This window comes from Molossus molossus, unplaced genomic scaffold (genome assembly GCF_014108415.1).
Source record: "Molossus molossus isolate mMolMol1 unplaced genomic scaffold, mMolMol1.p scaffold_m16_p_11, whole genome shotgun sequence".
Taxonomy (NCBI): Eukaryota; Metazoa; Chordata; class Mammalia; order Chiroptera; family Molossidae; genus Molossus; species Molossus molossus.
The window spans coordinates 61,849,843-61,873,159 of NW_023425346.1; the positions used below are offsets into that span (position 1 = coordinate 61,849,843).

At 39.4% G+C, this 23,317-nt stretch overlaps 2 protein-coding genes across 7 annotated transcripts in view; one reads left to right on the forward strand and one right to left on the reverse strand.

The window, feature by feature from the left end:
* Window positions 1-19,083, forward strand: part of HIBCH (3-hydroxyisobutyryl-CoA hydrolase) — a 156,252-nt gene extending 137,169 nt beyond the window's left edge. The window contains exons 12-15 of one of the 4 annotated variants that reach the window (XM_036253436.1): window positions 10,596-10,715; window positions 14,090-14,123; window positions 17,390-17,523; window positions 19,065-19,083. In XM_036253436.1, the coding sequence (XP_036109329.1) occupies window positions 10,596-10,715; window positions 14,090-14,123; window positions 17,390-17,505 (270 nt within the window). In that variant the 3' untranslated portion in view covers window positions 17,506-17,523; window positions 19,065-19,083. Of the gene's footprint in view, window positions 1-10,595; window positions 10,716-14,089; window positions 14,124-17,389; window positions 18,003-19,064 lie in introns of those variants that run through there. The other 3 variants (XM_036253435.1, XM_036253437.1, XM_036253438.1) reach the window with 3 other exon arrangements.
* Window positions 19,084-20,962: 1,879 nt separating this feature from the next.
* The window catches only part of CUNH2orf88 (chromosome unknown C2orf88 homolog), a 101,478-nt gene continuing 99,123 nt past the window's right edge, over window positions 20,963-23,317 (reverse strand). For all 3 annotated transcript variants that reach the window (XM_036253440.1, XM_036253441.1, XM_036253442.1), the window contains one exon: window positions 20,963-22,910. In XM_036253440.1, coding sequence (XP_036109333.1) covers window positions 22,462-22,746 — 285 coding nt within the window. In that variant the 5' untranslated portion in view covers window positions 22,747-22,910 and the 3' untranslated portion in view covers window positions 20,963-22,461. The remainder of the gene's footprint in view (window positions 22,911-23,317) is intronic.

A 23,317-nucleotide genomic window follows, 5' to 3' on the forward strand; every position in this document is an offset into this window, starting at 1 on the left:
AACATGAAAACAGTTTTCCAGTCCACTGATGGATCTTAGTGAACTTTAAGCACTAACATGACCATTTAGAATATCATGAAATAGCTGTACTTGCTTCTTTAGATACTGTCTTTTCATTTTATTTAAATTGTTAGTGTTTTTAAGAAATTACCAGAAAAGCCTTAAGTCTGCAGAAAGTACTCTTCTTAGACTGGCTCTAGGCCTTTTACTATAGATAAATGAAAAGGAATATTAGGGCCCATTTCTTTAAGTAAATTTCTATTCTTTATATAATAATGTGACCCTTTAGGAGGTTGAAAACAAAATATTTTGTGCAACTGTAGTATTCAGTGAAGCAGAATGACTTGTGGTAGTTTAGGTATTTTGTATTTCTGTTGGTTTTTTGTCAATCTCAACACATCTGGAAAAGATTTATAGGTATAAGTACATAATGTATAAGATAATTATTTAGAAAAATATCCCCAATTCATAGCAAAACAACTCTTAACTATGGTTTATTTAAACTAGCTAGAAAGAACGGAAACCTGTTTAATAGACAGGATATAAAAATGGCTTATTGTGGATTAAATTCTACCTTCTGCTTTATTTCATTTAACCCAAGGACGTATGATAAGAGATGCTTCCAATTTAAGCTTTAAAACAATACAACACAGCTCTAGACCTTTAGAGGCAATGTTGTAAAACACCATGAAAATGGCAGTGTTATTTCATAATGATCTGTGCACCTCTGTCTGCGTGTCCCTATCCTATTATGTGTCCCTTTCTCTCTAAATCTTCTCTCTTTTTGTTTTAGTGAGTGTTCTCTTTGGCAGACCATAAGCTCCTAGAAACTTGGTTACTCCTGTATTTCCAGACACCTGCTACAGAGCATTTCACGATAGGTATGATGAATGAATAAGGTCGTAGGCTTCCACTGAGGTACAAAAATGAAAATCCAGCACCTGTTCTCAGCTCACAGACAGTTCACATTCTAGTGGAATAAACACATAAACAGTTATAATACAGTATGGTAAGTGATGCTAAGATAGAGGATTTTACAGACTATTGTGAGTGTCCAGAAAATCATTGGAGTGAGTCTGAAAGGCATCATAGAGGAGACATTTGAACAGAGAATGAAAGATGGGAATGAGTTGCCAAGTGGCAACGGGTATTCAAGACAGAGCAACACACATACTCAAAGGACAAATGTCTGGAGAATCAGAGCCGGGAACAGGAGTAAAGTCTTAGAAATATGGCCAAACAAATGATTGAGCCAGATTGTGAAGGGTCTTTTGTTATGCTAAAGAGCTTGAATTCAGGTTTTTTTCTTGAGTGTGTATATTTTAAGAATTCATTTTTGAAGTACAGAAAAATATATCATGAACGTGCGGCTCAAAATTTTTCACAGTATAAACATAACCAACACCCAGAATACATTATCAAGCACTCCAGATGTCCCACTTGGGTTTCTTCCCAGTCACTACCTCTCGTCTAGAAAAAGTCATTTCACTGACTTTTAACACCAAGGATTTTGTGTTTTTTATAAATGAAATCTATAGTTGTGCATCTGTCTTCTTTTGCTCAACATTATATTTATGAGATTCACCTATATTGTACATAATAGTAGTTTGTTTTCATTGCTATAAGTTATTTCATTGTGTGATGTATCATATTTTATTTATTCATTTCTACTGTTGATGGACTTTGCAGGTTTTTACTGTTAGATAGTGTTGCTGTAAACATTTTTGTCTATGTCTTTTAGTAACATAGATACACATTTTTATATATCCACTGATAGAATCTGGAGAAAGACTTTTATAGAGAAGAGGTAGAAGTAAAGCAAAGCAATTATTTGATTGGTTATAGCTTAAGCAGTTGGGTTACTGGGGAAAGCCTAGTTGGCTGTTCATGATTGGTTGTTCTTAGGTTTCAATTTCTTAACCTTGAGGCATTACAGGCTTAGGTTTTAGTTTACTTGTAGGCTACTACAGCATTAAAGTCTCCTCAGTCTAATGGCTTCCTTTTTTAATTAGATTAACAATGTATTTATTCATCTTAGTAGTTATTGTCAAATAGTTTTCCAATTGGTTGTACCTTTTTACATTCTCTCTCGTATTTTTAATCATTTTTTATTTTTCAATTACATTTGTCATACAATATTATATTAGTTTCAGGAGTACACCTCAGTGATTAGACATTATATAACATGCTAAGTGATCATCCCTATAAATCTCATGACACCAGACATAGTTATTCAAATATTATTGATTATATTCCCTATGCTGTATTTTACATTCCCATGACTATTATATTACTACCAATTTGTACTTCTTTTTTTTTTTTTTTTTTTTTTTTCAAATCTTTATTTTTGGATGTAAAATGTATTACAGATGTTCCACATTTTTCCCCCATTGACCCCCTCCTCCCCACTCCCGCCCCCCTCCCACCTTTTCTCACACTATTGTCTGTGTCCATTGGTTATGCATATACGTTCTTTGGTTTACTTCTTCCCACCCCCCCAACCCCTTTCCCTTTGAGGTTTGTCAGTCTAGCAATGAATTTGTGCTTCTTAATCCCTTCACCTTTTTCACCCATTCCCCCAACCCCCTTCCCAACTGGCAACCAACAAAATGTTCTCTGTATTTATGAGAATGTTTCTGTTCTTCCTGTTCATTTTGTTTGTAGATTCCATTGTTGATAGATATGTATTCATTGCCATTTTGTTTGTTCATACATTTTATCTTTTTCTTCAAAAAGACCCTTCATCATTTCATATAATAACGGTTTGGTAGTGATGAACTCCTTTAACTTTTTCTTGTCTGGGAAAGTTTTTATATGTCCATCAATTCTAAATGACAGTTTTGCAGGATAGAGTAATTTTGGTTGTAGGTTCTTGGTTTTCATCACTCTGAATATTTCTTGCCACTCCCTTCTGGCCTGCAAAGTTTCTTTTGAGAAATCAGCTGACAGCCTAATGGGTACTCCCTTGTAGGTAACTAGCTGCCTTTCTCTTGCTGCTTTTAATATTCTCTCTTTGTCTTGAACCTTTTGCATTTTGATGATGATGTGTCTTGGTGTGTGCCTCTTGGGGTTCATCTTGTTTGGGACTCTCTGTGCTTCCTGGACTTGGATGTCTGTTTCCTTCACCAAGTTAGGAAAGTTTTCTGCCATTATTGTTTCAAACAGGTTTTCGATTTCTTGTTCTCTCTCTTCTCCTTCGGGCACCCCCAAGATGCGAATGTTGGCACGCTTGAAGTTGTCCCAGAGGCTCCTTACACTATCCTCATTTTTTTGGATTCTTTTTTTCTTTTTGCTGTTCTGATTGGGGATTTTTTGCTTCCTTATATTCCAAATTGATGGTTTGCTCCTTGGATTTACATACTCTATTATTGAAGCTGTGTAAATTATTCTTTATTTAAGTTAATGCCTCCTTTAATTCTAACTGTGTATCCATGATTTCTAACTGGTCCTTTTTATGTTCTTGAGGCCCTCCCTAAGTTCACTGAGGTTCTCACTAAGTTCATTGAGCATCCTTATAAGCAGTATTTTGAACTCAGTATCTGTTAGGTTGCTTATCTCCCTTTCGCTTAGTTCTTTTATTGGGGTTTTGTTCTGTTCTTTCATTTGGGACCTGTTTCTTTGTATCCTCATTTTGGCTGCCTCCCTGTGTTTGTTTCTGTGTATTACTTAATGAGAGGTATGGGGCTCGCTGAGTCCTGATGCTGCTCGTTTGAAAGAATTTAGGAAAAACCTGAAGAAGGATCCAAGACAGGCCAATCCTATGGTTAAGCAAGTGGCAACAGCTTGGGTGGGCTTGAAAGTTGTGTGGGCAGGGCGGGGCCTCAGGGAGTCAGCAGGGTGGGGCTACCAGTGTGAGCCAGGTTGCTGGAGTCCCAGATATGGCTTCTGTCTGCTGCCCCCGGGAAGGGCTCACCAAAGGAACAAAGGCCTCTTACAGCACCTTTTTCCCCGAGGAAGCCCCCTCTCCAGCCCTCACTCCAGTACCAAACAGCTCAGTTCTTCCCTGTATGTCTCTGGTGCCCCTCAAGCTGCTTCCCCTCCAAGCTTAGAGGGAGAGAGTCTGATAAGTCTGTGCGCCGGCCTTTTAGGGAGCTGCCTGGGGTTCCAGCCGCTTCAGCTTCCCTGAGCCTCAGTTTCCGCTGGTTTTTCCAGCCAGAAGTTATGGGGACTTCTCTTCCTGGCACTGGAACCCTGAGCGGGGCACCTGGTGTGGGACGGGGACCCCTCAGTCCTCAGGAAGGACCTTCCCAGCCGCGGGAGCCTCCTGATTTTTATCCACCATGCTTGGGTGTGGGACCAGCCCGTCTCGCCGCCGCGCCACCGCCACCCCTCGCGCCGCCAGTCCTACCAGTCTGGATGTAGCTGCTTTTTTTTTTAATTCCGTAGTTGTACGACTTCCATTCAGCTTGATTTCAGGCGGTTTTGAATGATGGTTGTTCTGTAGTTTAGTTGTAACTTTGATGTGGTTGTGGGAGGACGCGATACCGCATTTACCTACGCCGCCATCTTGACCGGAAGTCCCAATTTGTACTTCTTAATCCCTTCACCTTAGTGACCCAACTCCCCCAACCCTCCCCTCCCATCTGGCAACCATCAAAATATTCTCTATATCTATGAGTCTGTTTCTGTTCTGCATGTTCATTTATTTTGTTTTTTAGATTCAATTGTTGATTGATATATATTTATTGACAATTTAGTGTTCATATTTTTGGTCTTCATTTTCTTTTCTCCTCCTCCCCATCCTCTCCTTCCTCTCTTCCTACCTTTATTCTCCCCCTTCCAGGGCTGTTCAATTCTTTTCCTAGAGTTTTTCTCTGTTCTTTCATTTGAGACATGTTCCTTTGTCTCCGTATTTTGTAGCCTCCCTGTGTTTGTTTCTGTGTATTAGATAGAGCTACTACACCTCCCAGGCTTGGTAGAGTGGCCTAATATAGTAGGTGTCCTATAGGGTCCAGGGGCACAGCTTTCCGAGCTAGGCACTCCAGGTGCACCACCCCTCTTCTCTTGTGGGCTGTACACCCTCCTGTTGTAGTTGAGCTTTGATTGCTGTTAGCATGTCAGTGGGAGGGATTTACCTGCAGGCTGATTGGCTGCAAGAACTGACTGGCACCACCATGGAGGATCAGCTGTGCAGGGACCCACCCTATGGAGCAGGACTTAATTCAGCAGGGCTCTGGTGCCCACTGAGTCTGCCCTTTGAGTGTGTCGCTTGTGAAGTGGTTGGGTGGTGCATCTCAGGAGGTGCAGGCGAAGGTCAGCCGTCCCCAGAGTTCTGCCCAGGGACACCTGGCATGAGCTATGAAGCAATCTGCTGATGGCTGCTATTTGTGCTCGGCTTGGAAGTGACCAGGCAAGGCCAAGCTGCAAAGCGAGGCTGGCTATTGCTAGTGCCACATTGGGGCCACATAGTGAGAGATATGGGGCTCTCTCAGGCCAGATGCTGCTTGTTTGAGAGATTTTATGAACGTCTGAAGCATAAGTTAAGACAGGTCATTCGTATGAAAAAGTCACTAAAAAGAGCTTGGGTGAGCCTGCAAGTTTGTGGGGTGGGGTCTTAGGGAAGTGCTGGGTGGGGGGAACAGCGATAGGTTGATGGAGACTTGGATATGGGGCCTGTCTGCTGGCTCTGTGGGGGAAGGGCTCAGAAAAAGAACATGATTTCTGCCAGCACTACTGTCGGGGAGAAAATTGCCCCTCCAGCCTCACCATGATGCCAGACATTTCAGTTTTTCCCTGTATGTCCCTGGTTTGAGCTGCTTGTGGAGCTCAGAGGGAGTGAGTCTGAGTAAATCCATGAGTGGGTCCTTTAAGAGGAATTGCCTGGCCCTGGCCGGTTTGGCTCAGCGGTTAGAGCGTTGGCCTGCGGTCCCGAGAGACCCGGGTTCGGTTCCCGCTAAGGGCACGTACTTAGGTTGCAGTTTGTCCCCGGCCCTGGTTGGTTGTGCGGGTGGCAGCCACTCGATGTGTCCCTTTCATGTCGATGTTTCTCTCTCTCTCTCTCTTCCTCTCTCTCCCTCCCACTCTATCTGTACAAAAATTGGAAAAATGTCCTCGGGCGAGGATAAAAAAAAAAAAAAAAGGAATTGCCTGGACTCCAGAAGCCTCTATCTCACTCTGTCACAATCCCCGCTGGTTTTTACAGTCAGAAGTTATGGGGACTTCTCTTCCCAACTCTGGGACCCTGGACTAGGGGCTGGGACCCTCCTCATTCCTCACGGGGGACCTCTGCAGCTGAGATATCCTTCCGGTCCCACATGGGTGTGGGACCAGTCCATTCCGTGTCTCCACCCCTCCTACCAGTCTCAATGTGGCTGCTTCTATATATATCCTTAGTTGTTGTATTTCATTCAGCTAGATTTCAGGTGGTTCTGAATGATGGTTTTTCTGTAGTTTAGTTGTATTTTTGATGTGATGGTGGGGGGATTCTAGTACCGTGTTTACCTGTACTACCATCTTGAATGGAAGCCCAGTTTACATTCTCATACTAAGTTGCTCCACATTCTCACCAACACTTTATATTTGTCTTTTTTGTTTTAGTCATTTTGGTGTATATAAAATAACATTGCATTGTGATTTTAAACTTGCATTAACATAATGACTAATGAGGTTGAGCCCTAGTTCATATATTTATTGACTGTGCGTTTTCCTTCTTGTGTGGTGCCTGTTAAATCTTTATATTATTACTGTTAATTTGTAGGAGTTATTTACATATTCTGGATATAATTCCCTTATCCAGTATATGTACAGTATATATCGTCCTTCCGTTTCTGGCCTTTTCTTTCTCTTAATGGTGTCATTTAATGAACACAAGTTTTAATTTTAATGTAATTCATCTTATCCCTTTTTTCCCTTATAGTTCTTTTTATGACTAATTTAAGAAACCTTTGGCTACTCCTACAAGCTGTCAGAGAATAAAACATTTCACTCACTAAGGCTTCACATTTCTCAACATTGGAAGTTTAAAGGCAATGGAATAACCCTGGGTTTGGTGATCCACTAAAAGAATTCATAGGACTTTGCATATAGTCCTCATGGCTAGGATTTAATACAGTGAAAGAATACAAACAAAATCAGCAAAGGGAAAAGGACATGGGGTGAAGTCTGGAGGAAACTAGGTGCAAGTTTTCAAGCATTTTCTCCCAGTGGACTTGTTTAATTCACACAGGACTTGCTTAATTGCTCTAGAAACTAGTCGAGACAGCACATATGTGAAAGCTTTCACTGTGGATTGGTCATATGGGTACTCTCTGTGGAGCACATAACAAAATTTCAGACTCCCAAAAGGAGAGCCAGATGTTGAATCTTCTGTTCCATAAATACGGTATGCTGCGCTATTTATTTAGGTCTTCATTGCTTTCTGTTTGTTGACCTATACAAATATAATTGAAATTAAGTTCGTATATTGCCCTTGTTTGCTAAACTCACTTATTCTAGTAGTTTTTAGATTACTTTGGATTTTCTGCATAAATAATAATGTCATCTTTCCTTCTTCCTTCATTCCTTCTCTTCCCTTCCTTCTTCTTTCCTTCTGCCCCCCCCCCTTTATCTTGTGTGTTTTCTACCCCCACAACCCTTACCCAATTTCCTATACTGGTAGTACCTCCAAGCAGAATGTTTAATAGAGAAATTTAATTATAAATTTTCACAGTAGCCAACTATAATGTAGAATAGGAGTTTGTTACTTTGGGTTTTTAGTATCTGTTTATTTAACTGTTATGTTTCTATGGACTTCTTAAAAAGTGATTGAATATACTATTTTAGATTTTTCTTTAGGAAATAAATCCAGCAGTGTAAGATATTTCTATCTGCAGCATCGCTCAGTTTTTTATTTTCTAAGCACCATTTGCCCTTTTAGAAAACATTGTTTCTATTAAAATGCTTTCTATATTCTTACAAGTAATTTATTTTGACCTGTTTTATACTGATTTATTTCTCTTGTGCCTTGCAAATCTTTTTAAATATCTGCTATTCAAATTAAGCCATTTTTGCAGTATGATATGAACAAATAATTTATCCATTCCCTCTGACTTGTATAATGTGGTACTTTTTTTTTGTTAATCCTCACCTGAACATATTTTTCTATTAATTTTTTAATCACAAACAGGATTTTTAAAAATATGTTTTTACTGATTTTTTAGAGAGCGAGGAAGAGAGAGAAAGAGACAAAAAAATCAATGTGAAAGAGAAACATTGATTGGCTGCCTCCTGCATGACCCCCACTGGGGATGGAGCCCACAACCTGGGCACATGTCCTGACCTGGAATAGAACCGGGATCTCTCAGTCTATGGGCACCGACTGGGCTTTCCATTAATTTTTAGATAGAGTGGAAGGGCGGGGAGAAAGAAACATCACTGTCAGAAAGACACACCAATCAGTTGCCTCCCACACAACCCCAACCTACCCAGCATGGAACCTGCAACCCAGGTATGTGCCCTTGACTGGGAATTGCACCTGTGATCCTTTGGTCCGTAGGCCTATGCTCTAACCCTCTAACTGCTGAGCCAGAGCAGCCAAGGCTATTGAGTACTTCTTAAGTGGCCACTGTGTGACTTGCTTAAACTTTTTGATCAGTGGCATTTTTAGCAGTTTGAAGAAAGTTTTTAGAAATAATTAATTTGGTTTTTTAATGGAAGGATTAGAAAGTTCATCTCACAACATGTTAGCAGATCTGAAATACACTGCACAGCCTTTCTGCAGAGGAGAGCAAAATTGCACCCATTTATATTCACCCAGTAGCTTCATGTCTTCTTTTCATTAGGTAAAAAACAGACAATTTGTTTTCTCTAGTTAGCTTCTTAAGCTTTCATTTCCTATTTATTGTCTCTACCCTCTCTTCTGTGTCAGTATCAGCTCTATTTTTAATGCATTTTTAAAAAGTAAAATAATTTAAATATACATGAATTTCTAACTGCTAGGGTTTCTTTTGGGGGTGATTAAATCTGGCAGAGCCTAGACTTTCAGAGAATGTTATAAATGACATCTTTCTTTATAAAGGAAAAAAACTGAGAAGATTATTTTCTAAGATTACAGAGAATCAGAGAAAGAGTTGGGGCTTATCTATCTGTATAGCCCTTGGTAGAATTCTTCTAATTGTATCAGTAGGCTTGTTGAATATTATTCAGCTGTATCTGTAGGCTTGTTGAATACTGTTTTTCTCTTGATAATGTAAGTCAGGCTATATGTTATTGGGGGTTCTGATATATTTTTGAGGTGAGGGGCAGAGGCAGTATCCTGAGTTTTTCTTTAGTTGGAAATGCTCTTTGAGTACAAGTACCATGTCCTGTTCATTATTGTCTCCCCTGAAGTGTCTATTGCATAATAGATGCTCAGTAAAATTGTTGAATTGAGATGAGAATGTGAATCATTTGATAAAAAACAGAGGAAAAGGAAGTTGGCTCTTTGACATTTAGGAGTTTCCTTGTTAATGAACAAAGCTGTATTATATGAGCTCCTTGAACTCTTTTCCATTGTTCCCTCTTTGATTCCTCTGACCTGAGTCTCACTTCCTTGTCAAGAGAAACATCTCCATCTATGTCCTCATTCCTTGCTTTCCTGCCTCCTATAGGAAGGACCTAGTTGTATCAGTCATCTCTGACTTTCAGTATCTTCAGTTCTACCTTCTTGAGTCAGTGGCACATTGGGTGTTATTTTCAAAGCTTTACTACCCTTAGAAAAAAGCCCCCCTTGACTTTTATCTCAAGCTACTGTTCTTTGTCTTCCCCTTTGCCATCAAAATTACACAAATTTTTATTCACTTCTCGTTTTCACCTGATACAGTTTCCTCTTTTTATCTTTGTCCTTTTTTACTTTTCATCAGCCTTTGACATTCCTGACTACTTTTATAGTCTTGTATAGCAGAAGGAGGTGGGTTTTGGAGTAGGCAGGCTTGGGTTTGGATTCCTGCTCTTTGTGACCTTGGAAAAATCCTTATCAGAGTCTGGTTTCCTCACTTGTAAAAGGCACCTATGTATGAATGTACTTGCCTGAGAGCTAAGGGAAATGTATTCAATACATGTTCCTTCCCTTGCCCTTGCTGGTTTGTCTCAGTGGTTAGAGTGTTGGCCTGTGGACTGGGGTGTCGCAGGTTCGATTCCCAGTCAAAGGCATGTATGTGCATTGTAGGTTGGATCCCCGGCCCTGGTTGGGATCATGCCAGTGGCAACTAATCGATGTGTCTCTCTCACATCATTGTTTCTCTCTCTCTTTCCCTCTCTTCCTTCCATTCTATCTGGAAATCAATGGGAAAATATCCTCAAGTGAGGACTAAAGAAAAAGTTCCTTCCCTTTGTTTTGCTTGGTTTCTGACACATTGCACTATCCTATATTGCCATACCATTTATGAGGTGGGTAGCAATATTATCGCCATTTTACAAATGAGGATGCTAAGATCATGTAGAAGGTGGTCGTGCTGGTATTCTACCCTGGTGCTTTGGCAGGATTAGCCTAAGGCATAATCTCACTTTTGAAAAACTCTGTCATATGAAAGCACTGTTAAGGAGCAAATTTTAATATGATTTATATCAAAACTCAGTTTATTATAGACAGTAAAGAAACTATTGGTCTAAAACTAGTAAACATTTTTTTTCTCTAATAGGTAATTAATAAAATGTCTCCAACATCTCTAAAGATCACATTAAGGCAACTCATAGAGGGGTCTTCAAAGACCTTGCAAGAAGTATTAATTATGGAATATCGGCTGAGTCAAGCTTGTATGGTAAGACTATTTTGAATTGTTATCATTTTAGAGTTATTAACAATATGTGGTCATGGTAGAACATGTAAAATACAGAAAACTATAAGAAAATGAAAACTACCTGTAAAATGTACTCTATGAAAATCCAATGGGCCAGTTAGCTTAAGGTGTGTGGAGGTATTACTCTCAAGTTGTTACTAAGCCTTTATGAAATAGCAATTACATTAGAATTTAAGTATAAGGCCTCTAACCTTATATGGAATTCAAAATAGAAATTAACCATTTTTCAGGCATGGTCTCTGACCTTGGGCAAAAGGCATAAACTCTCTAAATCTGAATTCCTTCATTGTTTTAAGGTAGTTATGCTACTAAATGGAGATGGGTTCAAGGAGTTCATGAGTGGATATAGAGACCAGATAGGAGTGTATTGCAGTATCCAGGTGCAAAATAGTAGTGGCTTAGACTAGACTGGTGGCAATGGAGAAGAGTAAATGGGTTTGAGACAAATGTAGGAGATAGGATTTAATAGGCCTTGATGATGGATATGAGGGAAAAAATGCATTCATTTATTTATTTTTTAAAAATTGTATTTATAGTCTTTTTTTTTTTTTTAATTGTTGAAAATATGGAAATAATGCATTTAGGAGTTGGAGCTTAGAGGTATGGCTTAGATATTTAAATCTGAAAGACACTAGCACCAATTTTTAAAAAACTGTAGAGCCCAGCTGATATAGCTCAGTGGTTGAGCGTCGACCCGGGCACCAAGATGTCACCAGTTCGATTCCTGGTCAGAATACATGCTCAGGTTGTGGGCCCAACCCCCAATGGGGGGCATGCAGGAGGCAGCCAATCCATGTTCTCTCTCATCGATGTTTCTATCTCTCTCTCCCTCTAAAAATCAATAAAGAAAAAAAATCTGTAAAATCTTTTTTATCCTCACTGAGGACATTTTTTTTTTTTGACTATATCTTCAGATAGAGCAGGAGGGAGAGAGGGAGGAAGAGAGAGAGACATCGATGTGAGAGAGACGCATCAACTGGTTGCCACCCACACGACCCCAACCGGGGCCGGGGCCAAACTGCAACCAACATATGTGCCCTTAGTGGGAACCGAATCCAGGGCTCTCTGGTCCGTGGGCGGACGCTCGAACCGCTGAGCCAAACTGGCCAGGGCTCTGTAAGATCTTTTAAAAAAATAAAAATAAAAAGCTGTAGAGATTTATTTACTTAACAAATAAGAGTATTTACCATGTGCTAGGCACTGTTTGAGGCACCAAGAATACACAGGTAAACAAAACAGACAAAATCCCAACCCTCGCAGAACTTATTTTGTTGTTGAGGAGATAGATCGTAAACAGATAAATTTGCAAAACATACTGAGTATAAGTACTAAGGGAGAAAAGTAAAGTGGAAAGGAGGATATGGATTATAGGGGTAGAGAGGAGGTTTGAACTTGTAGGTGGGTTGCTCAGAGAATACCTCACTGAGATGTTCTTTGAGTAAAAACCCGAAGGAAGTGAGGGAGTGCGCTGTGCAGGTGTCTGGAGGAAGAGTGTCCATGCTGAGGGCCTGCAGAGAGAGCTCAGATGGGGGGCGTGCCTGCCTGCTTTAGGAACCTCAAGGAGGCCTTGTGGATGGAGTGGGATGGGTGGTGACTGGTGAGTGAGAGAAATGAGGTCAGAGCCAACGGGGTAGGGAAGGGCTGCCTAGAGCATGTATGGCCTTGGAGGCCTCTGTAAGACTTTGATTTTTGTTCTAAGAAAGTGGAAAGCCACTGGATGTTTTTGAGCAGAGGAGTGACATGATCTTATATTTTAACAGAATTGATCATTCAGCAGTTGAATGGATAAGATCATATAGAAGGAAAATGAGAGAGCCCTGATCTGAGCCCCAAGCAGCTCCAACATTTTGAAGTGGGCTAGAGTAGAAAGAGCAGTGCAAGGGAAAGATGGAGGGGGAGAACCAGGAGAGTGAGGTGTCAGGAAAGCAAGGGAGAAGTGTTTCAAGGAGGAGGGAGCACTGGTGAAGCATCTGGTAGGTGAGGATTAAGGCATCGCTGTCTACTAAAGTTATGGGTGATTTGGGCAAGCCATGTCAGGAGTGTTGGGGCAGAAGTGACAGTGTGGTAACTTGGAGAGGAAGTGAGTCAATGGGATGTGAAGAAGTGGAGATTGTTTAAAACTCTTTGTTCTTCAAACAGAAATAGGGTAGAATATGGGACTGTGGAACCAAGTGAGGTTCCTTTATCTTGTAAGGTGGAAGATTCTAGAACATGTTTATATATCATTGAGAAGGATATAGTGGAGCATGCAGGTCATGTCGATGATACTAATAATAGTTAACATTCACTGAATACTTACTGTGTGTCAGACACTGTGCTGGTATGTGGATCAAGGTAATCCTATGATTGATGCATTGATACTGCCATTTCAGGAAATTAGGGGTTAACAAGAAATGACTGCCCCAAGGTCACACAGTTACTATGTAGTAGAGCCAGGAGGTGAACCCTGACATTTGAACTGCATGCACCCAGCCACGAATTTATACTGCCTACATTGATGCCAGGAAAAGAGAGAGAGATGGGAAACCTCCTCAGGCAAAGTCGTTGAGAAGGAAAGGGAATGGGAATGGAAATGCAGGGTGGGACTGGCCTTTGAAAGGCGATGGTCCCTTCTTCCACCGGCAGGAGAGGGAAGTCATGGTGCAGATGGCTGTAGTTGGGCTGCGGGTGTTTGAGAAGAGAATTTCATGTCTTAGGTCTTCTTTTTTTTTTAATGAAGTAGAAGGTTAAGTCGTTAGCTGAGAATCTAGTGAGGGTAGAGTTTGTTAAAGAAACAGAAGACAGTTTAAATCATTATCTTAGGGAATGGGCAAGAGAGCATGGGCTATTGGGCAGTTTTCCATGCCTGTTTGAGATTTGTGATTATGAATTTTAAGTGAAACAAGTCACAGTTTTAAAATTTTATTGCAGCAAGATTTAGCTCCTCGAATGCAAGCAGAGGTAAATGGTAGGATTCAGCTGGTGCTGGTACTTTGCCAGGGCAGAATTAAGGGGGGCGGGGAGGAGGGTTGAGGGAGATGAGGACATTTTCAAGGAAAAGTGACCACATTAATTGGGGAAGCTGGGCTGGATGAAGAGTGACATGAAGCCACAACAAACTGTGAGAGTTGCAGGGTCAGAGGCCCTCGCAGTAAGACCAGGGCTTTGCAGCAGTGGAGATACTTGAGCACATCAGGATCAGGATGGTGATCAGAGAGTGGGTCATAGAGCCCATCCAGTTTCTGATGTGGCGGTTCAGGGTGTGCCATGGAAGGGGGAGGCTAACGTGGGTGTAGAGGGAGATCACCAGGAATAAGGACGCTCAGAAAGTTTCCATTTAATCTTGTTTCTTTCAGGGAGGCCATGACTTTTTTGAAGGTGTCAGGGCAGGTAAGTGACAGTTGTTTCCTTCCTAGATATCATGGAAATAGATGTGAGCATATACCGGTAATGAGAGATGATAGTCGTCTTATTAGTAAAAATTACTTTTTTTTTTAAATCCTCACCCAAGAACATTTTTCCATTTTTTGTTCAGATAGAGTGGGAGGGGGAGAGAGAGAGAGAGAGGGGGAGAGAGAGATAGAGATAGAGATAGAGAGAGAAGCATCGATGTGAAAGGGACACATGGAGTGGCTGCCTCCCACACGACCCAACCAGGGCCGAGGACAAACCACAACCAAGGTACATGCCCTTAGCGGGAACCGAACCCAGGTCTCTCTGGACCGCAGGCCGACGCTCTAACCGCTGAGCCAAACTGGCCAGGGCAAAAAAATTAGACTTTTATAAAGACTGTAAAATGTTTTTAAAAATATTATCAACTGGCATATAGGGAAGATAAGTCTTTGCATCCAATATTGTTTTAAAAATGAACATACCCTGGGCCCTGTTCCCTAATATATATATAAGAGGTTATCCTGTTTCTAAAGTCACATGCAGAGGCAGTGTGAGCTTGTAAACTCATTCTGATGCTGAAACCTTTGAAGGGACATTTATTCCCTTGCAAAATCCCAGCAGTGGCCGGTGCCTCCCATCCACCTCGTCTATACCTGAGAAACACTGACATTGAGAAAAACTATATGGCATAATTAGTAAAATCTGCTGTTTTTATTAATTTCTATTTTTGCTTATCACCTTCAAAGCCAGCATATTTAGAAAAAGCAAGTGCAGTGGTGGTGGTTGTTTTTTTTGTTGTTGTTGTTCTAGCAAATTTTCGTATGCATATGCTCATATCCCTAAAAATAATAGCTGTTATGTCTGTTGTATGAGTTTTCCCTCTGCATGTACTTTGCATATCTAATTTTGTTATATTTTTATTGATCGCTTTAATATAGTACAGACTGTGGATATACTTTATCTGAATAAAAGGTTATGTTTTCTGAGCTGTAAGCTTAAGTAAACATTGGTCATTTTTTGTAGAATTTTCTTAATTTATGGCATGATATAATATCAGAAATAAGCAGTGGGTTCACATCCTTTTAGAGAACACATGGAAGTGAGTCAGAGGAGATAACTATATGTTTTATAAAAAAACAAATAAAATATGCATTTTTCCACTAATTTCCATCAAATTCTTGCTGCATGTGGATCAGAGTCTAGACTTTTGATTTTAGGAGAATCTGTGTGGTGGTTATGCTGCTAAAGTAGTCATTATATGTTATAGCAGCCCTTCTTAAACTTAACAGAGAAAGGTATTGTTTTTAGATATACAGTCGGTGATTTTAAGGAAAAGAATTGAAACCAAGCAGCATTAAAGTTCTGATTTATAATGCAAGTTCTTATCAAGCTACTTTTTATTTATTATTTTTAATAATTTTCTTCTTTACTGGTTTTAAAGAGGAAGGGAGAGAGAGAAACATCAATGAGAGAGAAACATCGTTTGGCTGCCTCCTGCATGCCTCCCACTGGGAATTGGGCCCACAGCCTGAGCATGTGCCCTGACTGGGAATTGAACCGGCGACCTCTTGGTGCATGGGTTGATGCTCAACCACTGAGCCACACCAGCTGGGCTCAAGCTACTTTTTAATAAAGAAAAGTATATTGCCTTGTTTTTCAGTATAACCTTTTTGTTCAGAAAACAGTATTTATTCTAGGTAAAAATGGTGTTTTTGCATAACCAAATGTTTGCTTCAGTTGGCTAATTATAAAATATATTAGCAAATGAAATAAAATTAGCAAATTAGGGGAATGGTTGTCAAAATTTTTTACTCTTAACATCAAGAACAGACTTCTTCCTGGTCATAGAAGAAAATAAAAATAGATTATCTTAGCAGAGCTAGAGAGCTACCAAATGGAATTTGAGAGGGTATCTCATGAGACCTGAAAAACCTGAGCTGCCTACATGGCAAGAACTTGTGATATGTATGCTAGGTAAAAATTTCGGTTAGTTTGAAATAAAACACGCAGATTTTATCATTCTCTTTCCTTTTGCCCTTCAGTGGACTGTCAAGGAGGTATAGCATTGGCCAGAAGGTTTAAAAGGAATCCTCGTAGAAAGAATGTTCCAGGATTGTTTTTAAAGTTGGCAGGGATTGTAGCATCATTGTTCAATATCATCACTGATCTGGTGATGCTGGAATCCTGAAGTTAGGCAGCCAAACCTTAAAAACCTCCACTATCCATATTTAATTATGCATGAAGCCCCCCTTCCCTCTACCTCCTGAGGCAGCCTGCTTTCTTGGTTCCCAGATTGCATCTTTAATTATTTACCCTTTAATTTTAAATGCAGTTTTTTATATAGAATTTGTATGTTTAAATATTTTCTTTCTTCACAAGAACTATACACATTTTAAGCATGGTTAAAATTGCCTTCTACAACCAGATTAAATATAGTCCCCTTCCCTTAAAAATTTTTTTTGAGATAACTGTAGATTCACAAGCAGTTGTGAGAAACACTGTCGAGAGATCCTGCATACCCTCCATCCAGGTGCCCAAATGGTAGCATTTGTATAACTATAATATATTGTCACATCCAGGAAACTGACATTCCTCTCCCTTTTTAAAGGCGACTTTACAGATGGCCTCATACTATAATCCTATGGGAATACTGTATGTCTATACTAAATGATGACACCACTGAAATAGGAGAAGTAGGGTTTTTCATGATAACCTGAAGATGGGCTGGTGTTTTAATTCAGAGCTGTGTGAACTAGAGGACTCAGCAGAATGGCAGTGTCCACATTTAATTATGCATAAAGCCCCCTTTCCTCTGCCTTAAGTAATTTTCCTCTCAATTCATTGTGGAAGACGTTAGAAGGCAGATCTGCACCCTCTCCTGCTTTCCCTTGAAATTACACCAACTCTGGTTTTAGCTGTTTTAAATAAGAGGGATATTTCATTTATGATTTAGTTTGAAGAAGAAAAGACTTCTAGTCCAATCCACTGGATTTGTTCAGTAGGCTGTATTCAAGCTAGAGGCATCAGGCCTAGCAGGCTAGAAAATAACCACACAGTCCTCATCAGTACATTGCTCTCCCTCCAAAATCCATCGGGCTTAATTTATAAGAAAAAACAGACATACAAAAATTCAAACTTTGCAGAAAAATATGTGCTGTAGAAATATATGCCGCCTAGGCACAAGGTAGTTTGTCAATTCAGTAATTAAAATCTGGCAATCCAGAAAGAAATGAACTAACATTTCTTATGTCTTCACTTTACAGTTTTAATAGATAAAGACCAGAGTCCAAAGTGGAAACCAGCCAATCTAAAAGAAGTTACTGATGAAGATGTGAATAATTATTTTAAATCTCTGGGAAGCAATGATTTGAAATTTTGAAGTGACTGGATTTTGAAGGTATTTTGGAACAGGGGTTGGCAAACTACGGCACAGCACCCAAGTCTGGCCTGCTACCTGTTTTTTATATATCCTGCAAGCTGGGAATGGCTTCTGCATTTTTAAATGGTTTGGGTAAGAAATCAAAGACTAATCTTTCATAACTTGTGAAAACTGCATGAAATTCAAATATCACTGTCCATAAATAAAGCTTTATTGGAACATAGCTGTACTCATCTGTTTACATATTATCTATGGCTGCTTTGGGTGATTGCAGCAGACATTGTAAGACCTGCAAAGCCTAAATTATTTACTATTTGGTCTTTTCAGAAAAATTTTCAACCTCTGTTTTAGAAGATGGGAAATTTGAAGATCTTTAGAGATTCTTGAGTTACTATAGCTAATTGAAATAGGAACTTAATGTTTTGGCTTTGGGTAGTTGTTTATATGTTTATTAAATCAAATTATGTATAGCTTATAAAAAAATTAAAACCCTGAAATTCTTTTGGATACTGTGTTAATGCTTTATAGAATTTTCTCCATATATAAATCTATTTTAAAATAATTATGAGTTACTATAGCAGAAGTGTTCCTTTTATAACATTAGAAATCTCAGGCAAAGAGAAAAGGTTTTTATGAAGTTGTCTTTCTAGTATTATTAAATCAGCCTTGGCATTTTCTTTTTTTGTTTTGTTTTGTTCAGATAGAGTGGGAGGGAGGGAGAGGAAGAGAGAGAGAGAAAGAAGCATCGACGTGAAAGGGACACATCGAGTGGCTGCCACCCGCACGACCAACCAGGGCCAGGGACAAACTGCAACCGAGGTACGTACCCTTAGCGGGAACCGAACCCGGGTCTCTCTGGACCGCAGGCTAACGCTCTAACTGCTAAGCCAAACCGGCCACGGCAGCCTTGGCATTTTCTAAAGTTAACCACAATCCTGCCCTGGCCGGTTTGGCTCAGCGGTTGGAGCATCGGCCTGCGGACCAGAGAGTCCTGGGTTCGGTTCCCACTAGGCCCTAGCGGCTAGGGGCATGTACCAAAATAAATAAATAAATAAATAAATAAAGTTAACCAGAATCCTTTCCTGTGGTGCAAGTGAACACATTCTTTTTTATTGTTCGCAATATTTGCTAATCTGGCAGATGAGGAATTTGGAAACTCTGGTCTCTAAGATAGAGGCACTCTGCTTTCTGCAATTTACATCAAACTTTTGTGTGATAATTGTTATTGTTATTTGTCCTTACACAGTTCAAATCAGGAGGGAAAAAATAACAAGGACTTTCATTTAAAATAGAAATACCTTCTCCCAGCTGGTGTGGCTCAGTAGTTGAGTGTCGACCCATGCACCAAGAGGTTGCCAGTTCGATTCCCAGTCAGGGCATATGCCCAGGTTGTGGGCCTGAATCCTAGAGGAGGGCATGCAGGAGGTGGCCAGTTGATGTTCTCTCTCATCGATGTTTCTATCCCTTTCTCCCTCCCTTTCTCTCTCTCTAAAAATTAATAAGGAAAAAAAAATACCTTCAATAATTGGTACTGTTGACAAAATAAGTTTTTTTTTAAGGTATGTAAGAAACTGCAAGGTATTTGAGACCTGGGACTTTAAAGTCTAGGTAAGAATAATTTAAGTTAAAGATCAGTTTATCATTTATTTTGTAACTTGTATTGTTTTTCCTTCATTGTGAACCCCTCAGAAACTAAGAGAACTTCAAGTTTGTAAGAACAAAAATTGGCAGAACTGAAAATGACATCAAAGGTTTTATCCTGTACCCTTCTTATAGATGGGGAGGTTGCAGGCCACAGGAATTGCTTTAAATATTGTTCTTAATATATTAAACAAGAAGGATTTTTTTTCTTCCAAAAATTTTAAGAACAGTTTTGGAATAAAGATGCCGTGATAATGGACATGTTTACATTTCTATTCTTAAAGCTCCTAAATTGGACCTGAAAGATCTGGGCAGTTGCTTGCATTAGTGGATTTTTATTCACTTTGTATTTGTTAGAAATGCAGAAAATGTTAAGTCCTCTATGTTAAAATGTTTACACAGTGTTGAAAAGCATTTGCTTACCAAAATTAAATAAGAACTTATATCTAGTTAGTTGCAACTAGATTTTTATTGTACAGTTACAAAAAAGGTGTTTTCACAAAAATATTTGGAAAAAATATACCATTTCATAGCTAAGTCTAACAGAGAAGAGAATTGGCTAATAAAAATTGAGTTTTGCAAAGTAAGATATAGAGAGTGCATCCAAGCTTGTGCCCAGTGCTCCAAGCTAGACATGTCCTATTTGGTCACACAAATACAGGAAGGCATTATAATTAAGCAAACAATATATTTGTTAGAACTTTATTTTTAAATTACCGTTTATTAACATTATTTATAGTGTGTCTTTAACTTTTGATTTCTAAAACTTTATAATACAAAAGTACAGTTCCTTCATTTCATAAAACATCAATGATACTGAGTAAGATACAGGAATATTATGCTTTGTTAGTTCCATATGCCTATTTTCAATATTAGTAAGGCAATTTGACACAAATTATTCTTTTGGGACTATGATCATTTTTATCCCTTTCAAAATTGTGCTTTAAGTGCTAATAATAACCATAGGTAGTTTGCAAGAACTGGTAAGGCAATTGAAAGTGGAGAGGGAACTTGCATCACAAGCCTGTAACTGATGGTGATTGGACTGGGGAAGCCCATTTGTGGGGTTAGGTCATGAGACTCTTTGTAAAGGAGGAACTGGCACATTTCCTCTGATAACCTGCTTCCATAATTGCCACCTGCAGGTTCTTTGTCACATTGGGAGCAGCTCATCTGCCCCTGTGCTGGATCCAGTGGTTGGGTATGTATCAGTGTGGTAAAGAGGGGAGCTGCTACTCCAGTGTTCTGTCCCTGAGGGGAAAACACTGGAAACTTGTTTCTGCAGTGTGTCTTCTGATGGAGTTTGGCATTAGTGCTGTTTCGGGGGCTCTCTTTTCCCCACTTTCCTTTCCCTTACTATTTAAAAGAATTATTAGCTACTGAAAATGGAAACGTTTGTTCCAGTTTATAAGAATAATGACTGGTCCTCTCTCAAATAGTCCTTTTACTTTTTTTTTTTTTTTTAATCCTCACCCGAGGACATTTTTCCATTTTTGTTCAGATAGAGTGGGAGGAAAGGAGAGAGGGAGAGAGAGAATGAGAGAGAGAGAGAGAGAGAGAGAGAGAGAGAGAGAGAGAGAGAAACATCAACATGAAAGGGATACATTGAGTGGCTGCCTTCCTCAACCAGGCCAGGGGACGAATCACAACTGAGGTACATGCCCTTGACCAGAATCAAACCCGCAATTCATTGGTCTGCAGGCCAACACTTTAACCACTGAGCCAAACTGGCCAGGGCTCCTTTTACCCTTTTATTGTCCATGTAAGACCTTTAAAATGAAGTAAATCTAATATTTAAATATGAAGGTATGCAAGAATCTGAATTATCTTATTAAAGATGTTCTTATGTATCTTGTCATCAGTGCCAAACTATACCGCACGCAGTACAAATTTGTTTATGCGGCTCTTTCTCCTGCCTGCTCCCAACTTGGTTTATCCACTAATGCTCTGATGATGCAAGCCTTGTAGTGCCTTGTCCATGATTTGACATATATAGCGTACATTTCCAAGATAAGTCTGTGTGTCACAGGATATTATGCTCTGTTAAAATGATTCAGGAGTGAGGGCATGGTGCTTGGTGACAAAACTACTGCCAGAGTGTCAGAGCGGGTGGCAACAGTTTACTCTTCCAGCTAGATGTGAGTCTGGAGGGCATTACACCCCTGGGAAATAGGGACCCAGAATAAAGTAGGAACCTGAAGTTAAAATATTTAGATAAAATCAAAACCCAGTAGCTAATATCCCTATGTGTGCCAAAAATTTTAGTGTGATGTGCTGCTTTTATATGGCTTTGTGTTATCATCATAATATGTATTATTTTACATACCTAATTTATCTTTCAGCAAATGACCTTGCAGCAAAAGTATCCTGATGTGAGATATAAAATGAATGAAAAATGGCAACATCTAGGCTTTTGTCTGAGTCAGTAGTATCACTCAGAAACCTAAATTTTTCTTTCATGAGCTGAAAATACATTTTGCTGTTTTAGGGAACTTTTTTTCTCAGCCTTATGGACTTCAGGTCCTTGTGTAAACAGGGGTGGTTTTTCTATTTTCTGAGTTGCTAAGATGGCCTGGGACTAGGTGAAGTGAAGGTTAAATGACCAGATATCCAAAGGCAGCAAAAAGATAGCGCATCATTCACTTCAAATAAGTTTCTTTGCCTACATAACTTAGAGAATTCATTCTACTCAGTTGTGGGTTCCAAAGTATAATTGTTAAAATTAGAGGTAGCATTTCTGTCTGCTTAAAGGCCAAATATTTATTTCATTAAAGAGCCTTTCTCTGCCTTCCTGTAGATTTCAGTGACAAGGGACTGTTGTATCTTAATAAAGTGATCTAACACACATGGGATCCTTGACACATGGTTTTGACAAACAACCCATTGCCAAGACGTTTCAAGAGAAATTCTTTTCATGTCTTGGGGGTTTGGGTGTAAATTAAAAAATAGTTATTTTAAAGGATTGTCTTTAAACTATTTGGAGATTTGGGGCACTTTTTATTTCTTTGGTGATGCTATATTCTCTCAAGAAGAAAGTGGGGTGATATACAGCGGATTACTGTACTATAGGACCCATGTTGAACCCTTTAAGTAACTAAAATCTAAGACCGAGCAGATAGAAATTGCTATTACCAAAGAATTGCTTAAAACACATTTCACTTTAGGTATTCCTGTACTCTTGATATTATCATAGACTGATTTTTACATTCAGATGGAATCATGTATATATTTATACAACTTTTTGCTTTTGTTTCATGTATTTAAACTAGCACCAACTATGTCCATAGTTCAAGAAAGTGTCATAATTCTGCAGGGTCAAGGCCCCTCACTTTCAATGAAGGGGATGTCAGAGTACTTGGTGTTCCTGTCGGCCCACTGCTTCAAGGCATCACTCAGGATTTCCTGGGACAGGCGATGTGCAAATTCGCAGACCACGACTTTGGGTCCTTCGGGTTCCTTCACTTCCTCATTAATAACTGGAGGAGGTGTTGTAGGTTGCAATCTCTCTTCCGACATAAAACTTTCTGCACTTGGGTGCCGCTTGTCACTCTCAATTGTGGTGGGAAATGGGAAAGTTTGCTTTGATTTCATGCAGCCCATGTTCTGAAGAACTTTGAGTGAAGCAAGGCAGTAGGAAAAACTACTTCAACACCATCTTTGGAAAACACTGAACATTTGTCCACGTGATATTGACCACTAGTTTTCCTCTCCAGGCCACTTCCAAAATCTGTTCCTTTCACCCCCTCCTCACATGTAGTGTTGATCTGTCAAGAGAAGAGAAGTTTCATTGTGAAGGTATAGAACGCAAAATACGACATGATCATGTAGCATGTAGAAAGGCTTTTTTTGTTTGTTTGTTTTTAACACTTTGGTCGCTTGGAGGTAACTATAGCTTTATCTTATCAGTAGAAAAAAGGATAATCACTCAATGAAAATGGCAAGTTACAAAATAGGAAAACATTTTTTCTCAAGATCTTGAAAAGTTTATAACACTAAAAACACAGTTAAACTTTTGCTAGTTTAGATTTATTTATGTTTACCAGGGATCAACAAACTATAGTCTTTGGGCCAAATCCTAGCTGCCTGTTTTGTATATAAAGTTCACTGGAACACAGCCATACCCACTTGTTTACATAGCTATGGCTACTTTTTAATTTTTTTTTAACTTTCT